The sequence below is a fragment of the Corythoichthys intestinalis genome, chromosome 2 (assembly GCF_030265065.1).
Source record: "Corythoichthys intestinalis isolate RoL2023-P3 chromosome 2, ASM3026506v1, whole genome shotgun sequence".
Classification (NCBI taxonomy): domain Eukaryota; kingdom Metazoa; phylum Chordata; class Actinopteri; order Syngnathiformes; family Syngnathidae; genus Corythoichthys; species Corythoichthys intestinalis.
In genome coordinates, this window is record NC_080396.1 from 29,476,904 (window position 1) to 29,497,520 (window position 20,617).

Genomic DNA, 20,617 nt, shown 5'->3' on the forward strand with positions numbered 1-20,617 from the left:
ACGAAATGGTGGACCAAAAATATGGGCCCCTTTGCATTATTTTGCTTACGGCCTCAAAATGGCCTGGGCCGGCCCTGTCTTAAAGACATGTAGGCTCTAATAAACCACCATTGTTCTCTTGTACTAAAATATGTTGTTAGAAACACATAAAATGTTAAATCAATGGCAATATTTTATAACATTTAGTTCATATTTTGACCAATAGTTGGTGCCATGTTGTGCGGGCTCGGAGTGATGACGTAAATGGGACGTTTCCAATTGTGTACAACAATTCTGTATTACTGCCTAAACTCGCTAAGTGAAATGCCACGATGTGCTGCTTTTGGATGCAATTTCCAGTCAAATGGAAACAAGGGGAGTGATGTAAGCCTCCACAGATTTCCTACTGACAAGAAGAGCATAAAGGTTTGGGGAAATTGCCTGTAGACTGACAAAACTTCCCAAAGACCCAAGGCTTTGTTCTCGCCATTTTTCTCCTACCGTGTTCGAGGCTTTTAGTCGACGACAACTTATGAAAGAGCTCACCGGAGCGGCTGGATATAAGCGGAGACTAAAATCAAAAGCTGTTCCAACTATTTTCCCTCACAAGAAAGCCTCAACGCGCTCGGATAGAGAGTGAAATGCGCGCAACAAAGCGCCAAAGACAAGAAACTCTGGCCGCTCTCTTAAGCAGGCAAGCCACTCCTGTCGCTATAGCGGTAGGCGAACCTTCAGGCGTACCGCTAGTCACAGAGGAAGGTAATAATTCACCTCTACTGTCAGTTCATCTGGCAGTAAGTGTGTCTGTTTCGTATTCACCTAATATGAGTGATGCTGCCACTCAAACTGATCCAGACACGTCCGATGCAGCGGTACAGTGGCTAGCTGATGCGCACCGAGCACTTAATATGGACCACTCTTACGTAGCTAAACGTGAGTTGGATGTACAAGACATGGAGGACACTCGATCCCAGGATTTGTTCTCGTCAGATGACGAATTTAATGAGGACAGTCAGCCATGACACAATTCCCATCCTGACTATCATACGTGTGCATTCATAGTTTTACCTTCAGTGAGAGTTAATAATACGTTCCGTGAGAGTTTATAATGTCAAGTGATGAAAATAAAAATGTACAAATGACAAGGTGTGTTCAAACTTTTGGCCTGTACTGCTAAAGTTGGCATGAACATAATCAGACAGCTGACTGTAACAGTGTAACTTGAACATTGATGTACAGGATGGGGGTTCATTCATTTTCATTTAAAAACAAAATATTTTCCACACAGGGGAAGTCCTCCTTCTTGCTGGCTCCATCCTATCAACCAACTACAAGTATTGTACTACTCCTTCTCTCCTCACTCCTAACCCTTTCACTCTCGAAACTACCTCCAAACTCTCACCCGATCGCAACTCTCCTTCAAACACCCACATTTTTAATGGACCCAGAGATGTAGCGAGCTGTTAAAACCGCGTGGCAAATTCTAAAGCACTCCCTGAACCAATCATGTGGTACAGCTGGGCAGAGAGGCTTCGGACGTCGTCATTTTCGGAGCCTCCCCTAAATGAAGCGAGCCTCGGCACACACTTCGCGGAAACGTCCCTTCATTACTCGACACACGCTTCGAAGGCTCGGCGCGCCTCGTTACATCACTAATTCTTTGCTAATATTGATAGTTTCTCAGTTTTAAACATTCAGTATCTTTGTAATGTATTCAATTCAATATAGGTTGAAGATGGATTGAAAATCATGGTACTAAATTACAATGTTACCACTCCATTTGAATTGGGATTGGAATTCCCAAAAGAAATGGCTACTTCAGTTTCTATGTTCAACCAGGGGCGTAGGTTTGGTCTCAATATTTGTAGGGACGATATAAGAGCATAACCTGCATGTACACTTTTTGCTGGGGACGGGACATTCACAAGACCAAATATATTTGGCGAACAGGGGTCAGGGCTACACTTCTCACCAATATGAACCGAATTAATTAATAGGCTTAATGATTAATGCGAAATAAATCTGTATTGACCTCTACTAACTTTGACACTGTAAATTTATAACGTCTTAATCTGATATTTTTTGTTAAATCTAGTCAAATAATTTTCTCCCATTTTGTTTTGAATGTTAAAGGCTAGTTAACAGATTAATGCATCAGATTCTTCCACTTACTTTAAGTAAATATTACTACAGTATTTGTTTTTATTAAGCCCATACATCCAAATGTTGGTCATTTTTCAGCAATATCAAGAAAAAATTGCTTTCAAATAATGTTTTGAACAATATTCTTGCATTAAGAACATTTCTGACAAACAAGTTTTTCTTTTAAGATTAAATATATGAACTTTTTTCTTAAAATAAGTCTGTTAGTCTTATATTCAGCTAGCTGTTTTTCTTATGTCAAGAAATCTAAGTGAGTAAAATTGACTTTAAGCACTGTAGCAGATGCAAAATTAGTGGCAACGTCCCCACCGCCATAATATTGACGTCTTTTTACATTACTTCTATATTCTACATTCTAATATCCCTCGTCTTCGAAGGGGGCGGGGGAGGCGGCATGTTGTATTTCTGTCGGGCTGTGAATGGGCGTGCGTGTGTGTGTGTGTGTGTGTGTGTGTGTGGGGGGGGGGTTCAAGTCATGAGCCAATCAAACGTGCGTGTGAGGGGGAAAAAATGGACTGGCACATTCAGCGAGTGAAAAGGGGTCATGGTAAGTCTGAACATAATGAAAGTACTGTAATTCACTTAATAATGGTAGGATCAATTCTATCCTCACAACATATAGGAAGACAATCTAAATGACCTACAGTGGGGCAAATAAGTATTTAGTCAACCACTAATTGTGCAAGTTCTCCCACTTGAAAATATTAAAGAGGCCTGTAGAAAATCACATTGTATGATTTTTAAATACTTTATTTGCAAATCATTACGTACCCTTTGTTGGCAATAACGGAGGGCAAATGTTTTCTGTAACTCTTCACAAGCTTTTCATACACTGTTGCTGGTATTTTGGCCCATTCCTCCATGCAGATCTCCCCTAGAGCAGTGATGTTTTGGGGCTGTCGTTGGGCAACACGGACTTTCACCTCCCTCCGCAGATTTTCTATTGGGTTGAGACCTGGAGACAGGCTAGGCCACTCCAGGACCTTGAAATGCTTCTTACGAAGCCAATCCTTTGTTGCCCTGGCTGTGTGTTTGGGACCATTGTCATGCTGAAAGACCCAGCCAAGTCTCATCTTCAATGCCCTTGCTGATGGAAGGAGATTTTCACTCAAAATCTCTCGATACATGGCCCCATTCATTCTTTTCTTTACACAGATCAGTCTTCCTGGTCCCTTTGCAGAAAAACAGCCCCAAAGCGTGATCTTTCAACTCCCATGCTTCACAGTGGGTGTGGTGCAATTCAGTATTCTTTTTCCTCCAAAAAAGAGTACCTGTATTTCTACCAAAAAGTTCTATGTTGGTTTCATCTGACCATAACACATTCTCCCAGTCCTCTTCTAGATCATCCAAATGCTCTCTAGCGAACCGCAGACGGGCCTGGACGTGTACTTTCTTCAGCAGGGGGACACGTCTGGCAGTGCAGGATTTGAGTCCCTGGCGGCGCATTGTGTTACTGATAGTAGCCTTTGTTACTGTGGTCCCAGCTCTCTGTAGGTCATTCACTAGGTCCCCCCGTGTGGTTCTGGGATTTTTGCTCACCGTTCTTGTTATCATTTTGATGCCACGGGGTGAGGAGGGAGTTGAAAGTCCGCGTTGCCCAACGACAGCCCCAAAACATCACTCTTCTAGATCTGCATGGAGCAATGGGCCAAAATACCAGCAACAGTGTGAGAAAAGCTTGTGAAGAGTTACAGAAAACGTTTGGCCTCCGTTATTGCAAACAAAGGGTACGTAACAAAGTGTTGAGATGAACTTTTGGTATTGACCAAATACTTATTTCCACAATGATTTGCAAATAAATTCTTTAAAAATCAAACAATGTGATTTTCTGTTTGTTTGTTTTTTCACATTCTGTCTCTCATGGTTGAGGTTTAACCATGTTGACAATTACAGGCCTCTCTAATATTCTCAAGTGGGAGAACTTGCACAATTAGTGGTTGACTAAATACTTATTTGCCCCACTGTATATAACTGAAGTCATAATGCAAATAAGGTTGCTTAAAAGTTGGTGGGGATAATTTCAGCATCCTAAAAAGTTAGTAATGTTATGTCCCCACCGCAAACCTACGCCCTTGTGTTCAACCAAAGTATTAGATCACAAATTACGATTCTGTTTTGTTTTTTGTTTTTGGAATTCACAAAAGAAATGGCTACTGATCAGTTTCTATGTTCAACCAAAGGATTACATCACAAATTATGATCCTGTTTTGTTTTTCCTCTCAGCGATATGTGATCCTGTGTGTGTGAATGGGGGAACATGTATCGCTCCCGGGGTGTGTGAGTGTCCCATTGGGTTTCATGGAGAGACATGTCAAGAAGGTAAACATTAATTTCATCACTAGGGCCAAGTAAAAATAGTGTGCACTTTCCTGCCTCTAATTAATATCCATGTGCATAGCTCTGTGCAGGTTGGCGTGTGAAAATGGAGGTACATGCACAGGATTGCAGACATGCTCATGCCCTTATGGTTTTGTTGGACCGCGATGTGAGACCAGTAAGTTCAGAGCTACTTCACTCTGTTTTCATTGGGGTGTTTTTGGGAGGGCAGTAACATATTGATGGAATTTCAATGAATTTCGATAGAGACAATTTATTTGATATATAATTTGAGTTATGTGCATGATCTTAGAACAGATTTAACTCCCAACTCAAGGTACCACTGTGCTACATTCCGTACTATTCAGATGAATTGTAATAGAGCTCACATAAGCATACTCAAGACGCTGTGTGTGTTTTTGTTGTTGGTCATAGTGATTTGCAGCCGTCACTGTCACAATGGTGGCCGGTGTGTCTCGCCAGATGAGTGCAAGTGTCAGTCTGGCTGGAGTGGACCTTTGTGTGAGACAGGTGAGCTTTGATAATTGAGTTTAAAACTGTCCATGTATTAACTCAGTGAAAAATATGTATTTTATTTTCCTCCGTTGCATTGAACCTGTAGTTTTTATTATTATTATGTATATCAGGGTTCCCCAACCTTTTTTGCACCAACGACCGGTGTGATTTGGGTCTTTTTTTCACGGACTGGTCTTCTGTCAAATTTTGCACCCTTATAAAATTTTGCTCCCAAAGCTTTTTTGGCGGTGAAAAAAGCCCTCTTTTATATTCAGTTGGACTCTCAATGTTATCCAACGGTGCTAAAAAACAATTTACATCATAAACATACATGTGCAACACGAAAATGGCGTAAATGAATGCTTAACGACACGGCGAAGTCGTTAAGTGAGAGAGCTGCGTGCAGTTGTTGTGTGCAGCTAACATGGCAAACGTTAATATTCCTTTTTTTAAAGAAAGTTTGTAGTGTGTACTTTGGAATCGCTGCATTCGCGATCATTTTTAACATTACGCGCATGCCAAATTTGTCAGAACACCGGCAATGTGCGGCAGAAAATTAGAGCAAATATAAAATAAACATTTGTTTTTAGCCCCGTTGTGTAAAGTACAGAGGAAATACAACTCATCCGCTAAATCAGTGGGAGGCCAGAGCTTGTTTCGTTGAGAAGAGATGGTCCCATCTAGATGTGATGGGAGAGGGAGAGAAGCCAGCTTCACAAAGATACGATGTTTGAAATTGTAGCACACTTTTCGGTGCTCTCTTATGTCAGGATATTCCGAAATGACTTTAATCCAGAACCTCGGTAGAGTTGTTGTCTCAAATGTACGTTTAAGGTCGCCGTGATTTGCGATCTCTACAAGCTGATCTTCCTGTTGCACAGACATGCTCGAATCACTCGGTTTATTCAGATACGGCTCACGAATCCACTCCTTCGCAGGTCGTGGGTCTTTAGTGATTGGGAAGTAGCATAGATTTTGTTTTCTTCGAGGTTGTAGGCTCATCTTCTGGCTCGTCAGGTTCCCTTTTCCCTGTAAGAAATCTGTCCAAAGACGTCTGCTTTTTAGTCATTCTAGTGTGGGGGGCTAATTATTTCCAGAAACAAATATGATGGGCGACGACCTACGTCATACGTTATTATCGAGGCCAAGCGCACATAGATATACAAAACAAGATGTACTGCTAACAGTCCAATCAATGCACTTCTATGACGACCTCCTATACTGTAGTTATATATCTAGAGTAGACAGGGATATTGGTGTGTTAAGTGGCACAGGCCAAAGTCAATCGGCCAGAATGCAGTAGTTAATAAATTATTTATTATTTCTGCGCGGCCCAGTACCAAATGCGCCACAGACCGGTACCGGTCCGCGGCCCGATCGTTGGGGACCCCTGATGTATATCCATGTTGCCTCTATGCTGATCTTTGCCATATGTAGCTCTTTGCACTCCTTTCTGCCTGAATGGCGGTGTGTGCATTCAGCCCAATACCTGTGAGTGTCCTCGCAGTTTCTACGGCGCCCAGTGTCAAAATGGTACGTACACCAGAATTACAGCGTTTCTGTCCTTTGACTGCAATACCATTGATTGTATTGCCTCCTTCTGTAGCCATCTGCACGCCGCCCTGCAAAAATGGTGGTCGGTGCATGAGGAATAACGTGTGTTCGTGCCCGCAAGGATACACTGGGAGACTATGTGAACAAAGTCAGTCATTAACTGCTTTTCACGCTGCTTTCATGGCAAATAGCAGTCTTGTTTGTAATCGCCTAAAGCGATACTAGGGTATACGTACAGCATAGCAACAGAATATATATTTGGTATGAGTAAAAGTCACTTTTCAGAGTATTACTTCAGTAAAAGTATTCATTGTGTCCCGTATTAAGTATCAAAAGTAATTTAAGTAGAGTAACACAGTATTTATGCTTGCTTACTTTTCGCCAATGTCTCTTGCCTTCTCTTCAGGCGTGTGCGAGCACATGTGCATAAATGGTGGCCGATGCGTGCGTCCGAATGTATGCGACTGTCCGTCAGGTTGGAGAGGAAACAGATGTGACAAGCGTGTGTTCTCATCGTTCGTCTGTTGTTCCCCATTTGTTCAGGCAAGCTAAAACTCACATCAGCACGTTTTTGTATGTATCCTTTCAGCCATCTGCGAGCAAAATTGTTTGAACGGGGCTGAATGCGTGGGGCCAAACACCTGCCAATGCGCACCAGGCTGGCACGGAATGTTTTGCAACATTCGTGAGTATCAGTCACATCATGGGCCACACATAATGTATGCACACAAGGCAATTTGCACATGAAATCTAAGTGTGGTTAACCAAACTGTGGAGGGTTTGACAAAAAAAGGCAAAAAGCCACTACGCCCAAGCCTGAGGGCAAAAAAGGAGGTGGACTGCGGTAGTTGGCTGGTTTGAAAATCAGAACAATTTTCTCCAAACGCAACGCCAACAAACCCACAAACAACCTCAGACATAAGTTGGTACACTCAAGGAAAAATACAGAGAACCAAAGTCAGGAATGGTCAACTGTCTCAAATTTTAAAACACAATGTTGGACAGTTTTGGCAGATACCTTCAATCTACTTACAACTGGGATGTCACAAAAAAGATCAGAAAATCAGAACATGACTGAGTTATTGTGTGTGTCATTCCTCAGCTCATTGTCAGCAAAAATGTTCATATGGCAGCCGCTGTGTGAAGCCCAACTTCTGTGCGTGTCAGAGCGGACTTGCAGGTGCTCCCTGCAAAAGGAAGGTAAGAGAAATTTTCACTTGGTTAAAAGTATGGAGAACCCCTCACCTTTTTTTTTTAAATGATTTTATTACAAAGTATAGTATATACAATATTTTGATGCAACAGCATTGAAAAATGTACACTTTGCTTATGGACCGTATGTTTTCTGTCCCTGAAAATCAACACGCATTTATGAATGTTAAAGGGTATTACAACACCTGGGGAAATGCTAATATTCCATCATTTATCCATAAACGTATGCCTTTTGGATTCATATCATGCCACTTTGTGTAATTACACACATCGCAACACCAAGAAAATGATAGAAATTTTGATCGATTGTCAAGCTAAAACGACCGGCGCCCGAGATCCTGGAAATCTAGCATATTGTGTGAGTGACGTCACAACAAGGAAACAACCGGCTCAGTGCTTAGTACTGAATGGCGGCGATGATGGCGGACAATTTTGTTTCTAGTTGCAGCGACGAATCCGACGTAACGAACGTTCTTCTAATGGTGACGAGGAGAGTTATGAACCTTTTTTTGGTGTTTTGGGCTGTCAATTTGAGCCCAAACGAAAGTCAATGCAGCCTAATGAAAGGATCATTGAGGGGAGCAATCACACTGATGAAACACCGGCGGCAACAGAATCACCGAATGGTTTGTTTTGCATTTCTTTTTGTGAAGCTGATACACCGTGACCGCAAAATAAAGTAATGTATATAATAATTATCATTTATTGTGCTATCATAGGTTTTCGCTCTGCCAACAGACAAAAATATGAATGGGATTAGAGGATTTGTTCTATACATTTTACGAGCGATAATTCATACATGTCCCCAGTCCTATATCCAATGTGTGATATGTTTTTTATAGGGCTGTCAAACGATTAAAATTTTTAATCGAGTTAATTACAGCTTAAAAATTAATTAATCGTAATTAATCGCAATTCAAACCATCTATAAAATATGCCATATTTTTCTGTAAATTATTGTTGGAATGGAAAGATAAGACAAGATGGATATATACATTCAACATACGGTACATAAGGACTGTATTTGTTTATTATAACAATAAATCAACAAGATGGCATTAACATTATTAACATTCTGTTAAAGTGATCCATGGATAAAAAGACTTGTAGTTCTTAAAAGATGAATATTAGTACAAGTTATAGAAATGTTGTATTAAAACGCCTCTTAATGTTTTCGTTTTAATAAAATTTGTAAAATGTTCAATCAAAAAATAAACTATTAGCCCTATTCTGTCCTCAATGTGTGTGAGTACACAAATTGACAGATAGCGAACATAAGTTCCAAAAAGAAATCAGACGGTGTGGCAAAGTTGCATGGGCTTTACTGAAGTCATCTCTTTTTGACAGGAGCACATTTCTTGTATTTTTGTAAAACTGAAAATAACAAGGCAATGTGTCAATAACTTGCATAAATCACAAAATAACATAAAATGTACACACACGTGTCCATTTGTGCAGTAGCACTAGCCAATTAGCTCACAAGCATCTAACAATGTAACTGCATTTCACCATATATGTGAACAAATTCAAATACACATCATCAATAACTATCTAATGCTCATGAATATAAACAAAGGAGGAATATAACTCACAAGCGATGCATGTATTAGACACAAACAGTGTGATGGGGCTATGAGAACTGCCACTGAATACTGGATGCGGACGTTAGCTGGTCTGAATTAGTGTTGTATCGGTCGCGAACGATTCGTTCTTTTTGAACGAATTGTTTGGGTGAACGAGACCGAACTAATCACCATCTGCACTGATTCGTTCTATGAAGTTGGTGGCGCTTGTTCGCTGCGTGGGAGGGCGTTGAGCAAGCGGCAGCGTCTTCTGACATCGCACACGACCAATCAGACGCCAGCCTCATCGCGGGCAGGGGAGGGAGCGGAAACAGAATCATGGCGTATGTCACTCATTTCCACGTGTGGCCAATAAGCAGCCAGCGTGCAGGCAGGGGGGAAAGACTGAGTTTTGTCACTTCCCGTTCAGTGATTCGGTCCTCCGGTTCCTGACCTAGCTTGCTGCTAACTTGACTTTCCAGTAATGACTATGCGGTGAACGAGTCATAAAATGAAAGGAAACGACTTTGTCACATATTTGTTAACGTGGAGCCTATCAAATGCTGCTCAAAAAGACAAAAACACCACACAAATCTAGCGAGCATGGTTTAGTGTTCTACTTTTCTCAACAGACTCGGGACTGTGCCTATGACCATATACTATCAAATTTACAGTAATTTAAAACACGCGTAGCTACGAGGCAAGCAAAACCTGAGCTGCGGTCGCGTGACGGCAGTGAAGCGGGCAGAGAACTGTCACTATATGGAGGCTTCATGGCAGCGATATGTACCTCATATGTGCACAGAAAAAAAATAATATTTAGTATGATCACCATAATACTGATTTGCAATGAAACTGTATATACATGTCAATTTTTTCCGAGTGTTTTTTTTTTTTTCGTGTCAGAGGGTGTCGGTTGGTTTGACAAATTATGTCAATCCGTCCATCATGTGCTACTCAAGCGCCCCAAAAACAAAGCGCGCGGACACGGGAGATGTCGCAATATGTCTACATTTTTCTTAACAGACTAATGAGAGTAGAAAGGCGAAATCATAAAGCAAACAATTATTTCTCGTCAGCATTTGACGATCTGAGATGCGGGGACGACAGGGGAGCTGACCGGATTATTTTATTTATTAATACCAGTGCAAAAATTCAAAACGATCATTTTAATAATAAAAAACAAAAATACAACAGAGCGAGAGGTTAATATGATGTGTTGGCCGTTCCATAATTAGAAATTAAACTTTCGATTTATTTTTATTTTCGTGACAGCAGGCATGCCGCGTTGGCTGTTAGCAGCAGCATTGTATATGTGAGCAAGATCATGCTAAAGAAAGTCCGTGCGCCCCCGACCCCAAACCCCGACTTCCCCCTCAAAAGGAAAATGTTTAACCGTGTCCTAATTCGAAATGCAAGCACGAGCCATGACTTTGAGCCCATAGAACTAGGACAGACGACGCGGAAGTTCTCCCTCGCTTTTGCAGCAGCGGGAGGGAGACGAGGCTGTCTCTGAGAGCAGAATGATATCGCCTGTCACTCATTTCTGAAACTACGACGAGTGGTCAATGTGCAAGAGAGGGAGGGACCAAGCAATGTCACTTCCCGTTCAGTTATACTGCGAAGCGGTCTTTGGTGATTCGTTCGGCAACGTCACTTCCCGTTCACTAACCGAACGATTCATTTGGGTGGGGAGGGAGATGAGGGGGGCGAACGATTCGTTGAACGATTCGTTTGAACGAATCGTTTTACTGAACGAACCGGAATGGATTCGTTTACTCAAGTGAACGACAGATCCCGTCACTAGTCTGAATAGCACTGTCTATTAGTGTGTGTTCGCGTCGACATATAATCACGTCAGAAAAGCGCGCCGAAACCCAAATAATCAGCTGCACTGAATCGCCAGCAGAGGGCGACATTACGCCACATAACATATGCAAGTCACACCCAAGCGCCAGCAGAGGGCGGAAAAACTCCATAAAACACAATTAACAAGTTGGCCTTTCACTGTACTGACATTTAAATCTGTCTGAGCGGGCCTAGTGCGTTAATTGCGTCAAATATTTTAACGTGATTAATTTAAAAAATTAATTAACGCCCGTTAACGCGATAATTTTGACAGCCCTAGTTTTTTATTATAAAAGAGTACTCACTCTGGCCATTTCCCTCCTTTGCTTTGCCTGGGGTGGCGAGGTGGTTTCATCAGAGCCAGTCATCATCCTCTTTCTTGATATCTCGGAACATTTAGGTGGCTCCGCGTGTATGGTGGGCACCACATCTGCTTTCAGCAGCAATTTCTTAGCAAAACCTGATTTCATTTGTCCATAGTTCGAATAGCTTTCAGGTGTAAAATGCGCACCACACAAAACCGTGCCGGAGGCTGGATCTGCAAAATTAGTCCCCTAGCAAGGACGAACTTTACTCATTGTCTGCGTAGTCCAGCTCTTTTTCTCGTGTTCGGGAACTCATGGGTATTACATTGCGACAAATGGCTATTTGTACACCACACAGCATGACAGGTTTGACCATTTTAGCAATTTTTTGATAAAACACGAACGCAACTCCCTCGTCGATAAACAACGATGGCACCTGCCTAGACCTTTTGTTTCCTTGTTGTGACATCTCCGCCCCATTCGGCTGTTTCCGGGATACTTTCGGAAATGTTCGTAATTTTCAATCTATTTTCGATAATTGCTCATGAATGTGATTTATTTTTTTTGTTAACTTTATTAATATTTGTCATCTTGCCACATAACGGTTCTATTGATATCTCACAGCCCCTTAGTATCATAATACCCTTTAAAAAAGCAAATGTGAAAATGTCAAAGCTTCCACTTTGATTTCCCCTACCCGTAGGAAGACACCCCGTGTCAACGAAATGCCTGAACTGATATTTTGTGTTTTACAGCTGTCAATTTAGGTAATGGGTCAAGGTTGGGTTGATCCATGTGCATCTGTTAATCTTCGTCCTCCCCTGCTGTCTTCAAACCAGTAGCTGAAGAGTCGTTTCCTGGAGAGCATGCCATCCAAATGAGGCAACTGTCTCTTTGCAAAACAAAGATACCATGATGTACCATCTAAGTCCACAAATTTGTGTCCACAGCACATTTTTATGATTGTTAAACTTCCCATTTATTTATTTGTTGCTGGTGTTTGCGTATTTATCTAAATCCTATAGAATTCATGGTGACTTTAAGTGATAGTTCTTTTGTAAAAATAAAAATAAATAATCTGTTGTTTTTCTTGAGGAAGGAAACATAATTTAGCTACGTTTTTTTCACCATTTTCTGAAAATAAATGCTTGCAACAATTTTATCACTTGGAATTTACTCAAACCTACACCTGTTATTGTAAACATTTGATCAATTAATAATGTTACACTAGTTGTAGTAATGTTTTTCTCCAGAAAGTGAATAGGCCGCTGTGCAAAATTTTAAGTTGTGACTCTCATCTTGTCCCAATAGGAGGGCACCACAGCAATTGTATTACTACAAACAATGGTGCCTTATTAAAATAATGAAACATTTAATACAATGCAAAGAAAGATTGTACTTGTTTAAATTGATAAAAGTGGTGTTTTGCGCTGAAGCAGCAACAGAGAACATTTGACTTTGCTGCCCAGGTTCAGGGCCAGCAGGTCGCAAGGAAATGAGGATTAAAAGCTTAATCAGGCCACATTAGCTCTGCACCACTTCCACTGTGATGTCCAGCAAATGATGAAAGCTAAGCTTTGCTGGAGCGTTTGTTGGTGGTTTCAAGCTCTTTTAACTGCGACCGCACTGGAGACATTTGCGAGTGAATTTTCATGGCTGAATATTTCGCAGCTTAATGTTTGCCACTGGGATTTTTGCTTGAGTTGGAAAAATTAATTTGAAACTTTAACACAGATTTTAATTCTTAATTTGGAACTCCATCTTAAATTTGAAATCCTAGTTACCTATAATACTTTAAATGCAAATTTGAAACCATATCTCCAATTTGAAACCTGACTTTGGAACACTAACCTTAATTTGTAACATCACTTTGGAACCCAAAATTGAAACCCTAGTTTGCAACTAACACTAGTTTGTAACCCTAAACTGAAACCCTAACCCTACTTTAGGGTTTTAAAATTAAGGTTAGGGTTCTAATTTGAAACCGTAACACAGCCTTAAAACTATTTTGGAACTACTAGATTTGAAACCGGACTTGAGCCCTAACCTTAATTCGTAACATTTCTTTGGAATCCTAAATTGTAACCCTACTATAGACCAAAACCAAGGTAAAGACCGTTTTTTTAAAAACATATTTGAAAGCCTTAAACAACTTTTATATCCTACTTAGGAACCCTAGCCTGAATTTGAAGACCTACTTTGGAAATGTAACCTTAGTTTAAAAGCCAACTTTGGAACCCGAACACTAGGTTGAAACCCTACTTTGGAACCCGAACAATAGTTTGAAACGCAAATTTGAAACGTTAACTGGGCTTCTAAACCCTAATTTGTAACGATAACGGTAGTTTGAAATCCTCCTTTAGAATAAAAACCCCAGTTTGAAAGTTTATTTTGTACCCTAACTCAGGTTTGAAGCCCTGCTTTGGAACAGTAACCCTCATTTGAAACCCTACTTTGAATCCCTGACTCGGGTTTGAAATCGAGCTTTGGAACACTACACCCTAATTCGAAACCCTACTTTGGAATCAACACCTAAATTTGAAACTGTTTTGAAACCCTAATGCAGGCTGAAACCCTACTTTGGAACCCTAACGTTTGTTAAAACCCCAATTTGTAACCATAACTCTGGTTTGAAAACCTACTTTGGATTCGTGACCTTGGTTTTAAAGAGTAATTTGAAACACTATTTTTGAACCTTTTACCTAGTTTGAAAACCCTACCTTTCAGTGGTGATGTTGAGGTCACTGCTCATGGCTTCTAATAAATCGTATCAACATACAGTACTCTGCCTGACTGAATTTTTTCTGACAACAGCCACTTAAAACTGAAAGTCTCATTTTGAAGGTATCTGCTTCACTCTGCTGGAGAGGGCATTTTCTACAACAGTCTGCACGAAATCTTCAGCACTACACATCAAATACATGTTAGAATATAGGATATTTGGACATGGTCATGTTTTCTCATGTTTATTTGATGCCATGTTCAAAACTTTTAGTCAACAGCAAAAATAAAAGCACAGGACTCACAATTAGTTATTTGGTTTGGAGGGCAGTCCAAGTTAGCGTGAAGGGATTAGAAATAAAATTGACCCTCTGCTTCAAGATTTTTGGACAGAACAGGATACTTACCCTTCAGAAATTGCAGACATTTTATAAGTCCAAGTCTGCGCTTGATTATTTTCATTCAAATATACTATGTATGTATGAATGCAAATCATAATAACTCTGCTAATGTTCATATACTTCTGGACTTGTCGGCATAATCCGTGAATTCGTCCTAGTGATTTGACTCAAATCAACTAAAAGGTGGCCTGGCGAGACATGGATATTTTTATCCAGTCCAAACATGGCACGGCGCAAGGTGGCGCAGGGGAGGGGGGGTGGATGTCCCTCACAGTGACCACTGACATGGCAGTCCACCTGGACTATTCACTCAGAGAATAGCAGCAACTCTCAATGACAATGAGAAACACATTTTGATAAACTCGGAGGCAAGAGAATAATATAATAATACTTTTTTAACTGGCGTCAATTTGGTTTTGCCTACAGACAATTTCATTGTTTAAAAACCCCCTTTTACAGAGGGGCGGTGATCACTGAACGATGAAAAAATGTCATTCGTCTTCAACAACCACCCAGTGGTTGCTAAGGTATCTCAACAATTTCTCAAAGTCACCGGTTCACTGAAGGTGGTTAGGGAGAATCTGTAGCTGCATTCACTGGGCCAGAGTAGACTGAAACCCAGGCGTGAGGTAACATGGGTTTTACATTCTGCTAAAAACATAATCACAAATTTATTATACTAATATGCTCATTTTACCCATCAGACCCATTTATCTGTAAAAGATTAGACTAAACAATGACATGTAGTAGATCTCAATGTTTGTTTTAAATTATAAATGAGAAGAAAACACTCCTCTTGCATTTGTTTAGCCCGCTAAGTCTCAATCAAAAGTTAAGTCTCTCGAGAGCAGTTGTTGGATAAATTTTCCATCGATATAGATTATATATACTGTATATCCCAGTATATAAACTGTATATGCCGGAAAACACAGACAAGACTGAAAAATCAGTTTCTGCTCTTGCACCCTCTTTAAAATAAACTTCTGTATTTTAAGCCAAAAGAACTGCTGTTTTTGATACAACAATATGTCTATATACTGCCATAGCAGATTAATGGGGCATTAAGACCCCGAACTATTTTTAATTTGTCGTTTTACCCTGAAACTCCCTGTTTACAGACGTCGAGCAATCGCTTTTGTTTCAACCCAGCCATAAAACGAAGGTAATTTTATAAGAATATATATATATAAACTATAAACAAAATAAAATATTAATAATTATTATTCAAAATGTCTGTCGTTTTTAGCTTAGAATCATTATTTTTTTTGTTTGTTACTGTCGCATTTTCTCTGATATGTTAGATGATAAATAATCGATCCAAACAAAGAAAAATCGAGGAAAAAAAAAAAACATTTAAGAGGGTGAATATATGAAAAAGAAAATCTCGACCACTCCTTGATGTCTGCGATTTCTGCATCGACCCTTGTTATATTACAATGTTTCTCCCATAAAATCCCCCAAAAATCCAGCTGTGGCCATTCACAGCTGTGTCATGACACTTGATGATACATGCCACATTGAGTTTTGGATTGAAACAAGGTACAGTGGGGAGAACAAGTATTTGATACACTGCCAGTGGGTTTTCCCATTGGCAGTGTATCAAATACTTCGAAGTTAATTACCTTCGAACATCCTAAAATCCATTTTTTAGTATTTATAGGAGGAGTACACAAGGGCCGGGAGACAGAATTGAGCCGGATGATAGACGGAGCTGTGCTTGTAACTGGTCTTGCAGGGCCTCTATAGACAACTAAACAATCACAGCAAGGTCAGATGGATTTGAGTATTTCTGGTGGCACTCACTATATGACAGCAAGATTGGATTTCACCAAACCATCAAAATCCAGCATTTAACAACTTCCTGTGAACCTATATGGCCAGGTGCTGGCCTGACTTTCCAAGGGACTAAAGAAAGAGAACACGTGATACTGAAGAAGGGAAGCTTTTTCAGGCCTGCGGAGGAGGGGGGTTCTACCGAATGGACGGTATCTCAAAGCAGCCATCCAGATGTCTGTGGATAAAACAAAGGCGAGCTATCTAACCCAGGTTAGAGTTAGGAGAGGGAGAGGAGAAGGTCAGAGCTATGTGGTGTAGACCTGAAGGGAAATTGGTTCTGCTGTCGAGCCACAAAGATGTGTAGTGCACGATTGTACAAAACTTTTTTCTTTTTAATTGGGTGCACACTCCAATCTCCACCTGCAGAAAACTGAAAAATGCTCTTTTCGCAAACACCGAACACTTCCTGAGACCTTTTTTTTGTAATTGGTGTAATTGTGTGCTGCAACACACACTATATCCTGCAACTACTGCAAACATAAAATGACTAATGAAAAATAGAGAAAAATCATGAGCAGTATTGGCATTTCGTTATGCCCCACCAATGAAATAGGGCAACAAACTTAAACCTGTATCTACGAACACAACAGGTGCCTCTCTAACGAACATAAACTACCCCCTCCCGTTTTTCCACTTTCCACCTGTCTTTCCTTTTCCGCGGCGGGCTGGCGACCCAGAAAGCAGCCGTCATTCAGTAGAAATGCTATGCTGATCCGAAGCGAACCCCTCAGTCACCGGATCAGGAGCAGCTGCTCGGCCACTCGGTGCTATTTTCACTCCGAGGATAAAGTGATGCGCACACCGCGCTCACACGTCAGGCTGCCAGGATGAAGTCCGCAAGCAGCGAGCCCACCGACGGCTTCACATCCGGACCGGATGACGCAGACAGCGAGAGCGACGAGTCAGACGGCAAGTCCAGTGGCACCTGCAGCCCATGCCGCAGAAAAGAGCCAGAAGCGGCCAGGTGGAGACGGCGAAGACGCGGGAGAGAAGCGCGTTTACTTGGTGTAAGTAAACAGAGGCAGGCGGCCAACGCGCGCGAGCGGGACAGGACGCACAGCGTGAACACAGCCTTCACCACCCTGCGCACGCTCATTCCCACTGAGCCTGCCGACAGAAAGCTCTCAAAGGTGGAGACGCTGCGTTTGGCGTGCAGCTACATTTCACACCTTGCCAACATGTTGATGCTGGGGGAGGAAAGTCGCGATGGGCAGCCGTGCCTCCACCATCAGGCCGGCGTGCACAGCCCCGCGCAACGGAGCGCGGCGCCGCTGCGGGCCATCTGCACCTTTTGCCTTAGCAACCAAAGGAAGCAGGTTAGTGGAATTGACTAAATGCATTAAAATGACTTTTTTGTAGCTGTGGCAAAAGTATTTTCACATTGTAGTACTAGTTAAGTACGGATACTTGTGAAAAATTAGAACTGATCGGACTCGCTTAATAGCCAACATTGAAACAAAAATCACAACAATCAATGTAAATTTATTACAAAGGCTATCAGACAAATGCATGTATACTGATAATGAATCGCATTATACGACAATCTGGAACAACAGTGGATTTTACGTTGACAAGCAAATTTTCTTAATTTCTTAAGCGGGGGGTCTACAGCCGCATGCTGCTCTTTAGCGTTGCTCGTACTTTTTAAAAAAAATTATTGTAAATGTAAAAAAGATGGGGCAAGAAAATGTTTAAATTAGGGCTGTCAAAATTATCGCGTTAACGGGCAGTAATTAATTTTTGTATTTAATCACGTTAAAATATTTGACGCAATTAACGCATATGCCCCGCTCAAACAGATTACAGTGACAGCAGTGTCATGTCAACTTGTTGTGTTTTTGGGTGTTTTGTTGCCCTCTGCTGGCGCTTGGGTACGACTGATTTTATGGGTTTCAGCACAATGAGCATTGTGTAATTATTGACAACAATGGCGAGCTACTAGTTTATTTTTTGATTGAAAATTTTAAATTTTTTATTAAAACCTATCATTTGTACTAACATTTATCTTTTAAGAACTACAAGTCTTTCTATCAATGGATCACTTTAACAGAATGTTAATGTTAATGCCATCTTGTTTATTATCATAAACAAATACAGTACTTATGTACAGTATGTTGAATGTATATATCCATCTTGTCTTTCCATTCCATCAATAATTTACAGAAAAATATGGCATATTTTATAATGGTTTGAATTGCGATTAATTTTTATGCTGTGATAAACTCGATTCAAAATTTTAATCGTTTGACAGCCCCAGTTTAAATATGGTTACTGTAGCATGACATACATGACACATTCTTCTCAATCATAAATATTGTAATGAAACTTGCATCGTACAACAGAGTAATCGCGTGGTGTGTCATTCTCTAGTCTATAGGATGCACTGCAGGAAAGATAAACATTTTATCACGAAGGCTCATCATGTATTTGTAGCCACCTTACCTTTATTGGCCCGAATATAAGACTGTTTTTTGCATTGAAATAAGACTGAAAAAGTGGGAGTCGTCTTATATTCGGGGTCTAGACATTATACCCATTCACGACATTAGATCTCGCCAGATATCAATGACTCGAATGCTGAACTTGAGGAGTAATGTTCTGTCATGACAGATCCCAGCTACTCTCAAGTTTACCCAGTTTGCATTATTTTATTGCAATGTTTTTCCTTATTCAGATTTGTTTCAAGACTATAGTTACAGTTAGACCTCACTTTGATGGTTAATGCAGTTATTGCATATTTGTTTTATCACAAGATTGGTTTATTTACATTCCAAAAACCAGAAGCCATTGCTTTACGAATGTGATTGCACTTTAGTTTACATACTTAAATGTTCAGATATTAAGGTTTTGAATGAGGGCAAAAAAACGTTTTCTCTCAAATATATTGTTTTAATCATTTGTTTCAGATGTAATTATTTTCTGTGTAAAAATTTAGTTTTCAAAAAATCTTTTTCAAATTTGAGTCTTGAAAGAGGGGGTCGTCTTAAAATCAGGGCCGTCTTATATTAGGGCCAATACGGCAAGTCATTTTGATAGTAGGCTAATATACATAAATCATGTGTTGTCTTCATTATAAGGCTTTCAATTTTTTTGCAGCTCCAGACATGTTTATTTTTTGGTCCAATATGGCTTTCAACATTTTGGGTTGCCGACCTAGATGTTCCCCGTCCACGCCCTTAAGTTAACGGCATGGACAGGGAACCCTCCCAATCTGTTGTCCATTTTCTCCCATCAAGAGGGCATTCATGTATTTGCTTTCCCTATTGTTATGGGTTGGGTTAGTTTTTTTTCTACCTCACGGGTTGAAAACCATTGACAAGCACCAGTATTGACAAAGCAGAGTAAAAGGTGCACGTGTTGGAGATAACTTCGTAGAAAAATACACAAGTACTGTCCCTGCATTCACTAGAAAAACATGGCTCTTGAAGCCAAGTGGACTAACCACGCATTTATAAGTTTATATTAATTACGTGGTTAAATGCCAATATTTTGACAAAACTATACAGGTGGCTTGCAGTACACTATTGCATTGAAAACATTCTAAGAATCAAGTATACTGTGCAAATGTGACTTAACAAACCTGCTTTTCAAGCAACTGTTTTTGTATTTTGGCAGCTCAGAGACAGCGGGAAGCATTCAACTAAAGTCTAAGGCCTCGGACCTACAAGGAGCAGTTGCGCATGTTTACATTTGTACATAAATATATTTATTCTTAGTTTTTATGGGGAAAAAAACAACACTGGAAAGCACTTTGTTTTGTGCCTGTGAACCAACCTGTGTTTTGGTTGAGCTGCAACCTGAGCCCATGTGTACGGTTGCACTATTTTGGTCCCACCAGTCCCCTAAGTAACTGCTGCTACAGGAAGTATAATTATTAAATACCTGCAATATTAACTTTTGCACAATGCACATCACCTTTACAATGCACAAGACCCTTTCACACAAAGTCCATGAATATTGTGCACATTTAGAACACAAATGCATTACCCCCCTACCCAGGAAATGTTGCACTACCTCAAAACATGTTTACCTCAACATCAAATGTGTAACATCACTTACAGTGTGGCTCGATATCTTTGCACATAAAATAATTTTCTGCAAACTATTTTTTTACCATTAAAAAGTCGTAATTTAACCAGTGTCTGTGTTGTTTATTGACAAATAGAAAACCTAGGTTTACCAGTGGTGCCATTAGCCTCCAATT

At 40.5% G+C, this 20,617-nt stretch overlaps 2 protein-coding genes across 6 annotated transcripts in view; both read left to right on the top strand.

The window, feature by feature from the left end:
- The window catches only part of si:ch211-246m6.5 (von Willebrand factor D and EGF domain-containing protein), a 44,023-nt gene extending 30,853 nt beyond the window's left edge, over window positions 1-13,170 (top strand). For 2 of the 5 annotated variants that reach the window (XM_057830123.1, XM_057830122.1), the window contains exons 25-33: window positions 4,366-4,461; window positions 4,541-4,636; window positions 4,894-4,989; window positions 6,412-6,507; window positions 6,581-6,676; window positions 6,935-7,030; window positions 7,118-7,213; window positions 7,631-7,728; window positions 12,211-13,170. In XM_057830123.1, coding sequence (XP_057686106.1) covers window positions 4,366-4,461; window positions 4,541-4,636; window positions 4,894-4,989; window positions 6,412-6,507; window positions 6,581-6,676; window positions 6,935-7,030; window positions 7,118-7,213; window positions 7,631-7,728; window positions 12,211-12,222 — 782 coding nt within the window. In that variant the 3' untranslated portion in view covers window positions 12,223-13,170. Of the gene's footprint in view, window positions 1-4,365; window positions 4,462-4,540; window positions 4,637-4,893; window positions 6,006-6,411; window positions 6,508-6,580; window positions 6,677-6,934; window positions 7,031-7,117; window positions 7,214-7,630; window positions 7,729-12,210 lie in introns of all 5 variants that reach the window. The other 3 variants (XM_057830124.1, XM_057830125.1, XR_009062570.1) reach the window with 3 other exon arrangements.
- A 4,070-nt stretch (window positions 13,171-17,240) lies between these two features.
- On the top strand, window positions 17,241-20,510 carry si:ch211-246m6.4 (transcription factor 15). Its single transcript, XM_057830065.1, has 2 exons — window positions 17,241-17,729; window positions 20,029-20,510. Exons 1-2 carry the CDS (start codon window positions 17,241-17,243, stop codon window positions 20,062-20,064), a joined length of 525 nt encoding a protein of 174 aa, XP_057686048.1. The 3' UTR covers window positions 20,065-20,510.
- Window positions 20,511-20,617: the final 107 nt, after the last annotated feature.

Excerpts from the sequence above, each read along its gene's own strand:
- si:ch211-246m6.4 (XM_057830065.1), top strand. The coding sequence starts at position 17,241 with ATGAAGTCCGCAAGCAGCGAGCCCACCGACGGCTTCACATCCGGACCG. Across the intron at positions 17,730-20,028 it reads TTAGCAACCAAAGGAAGCAG|CTCAGAGACAGCGGGAAGCA; the intron begins GTTAGTGGAATT and ends GTATTTTGGCAG.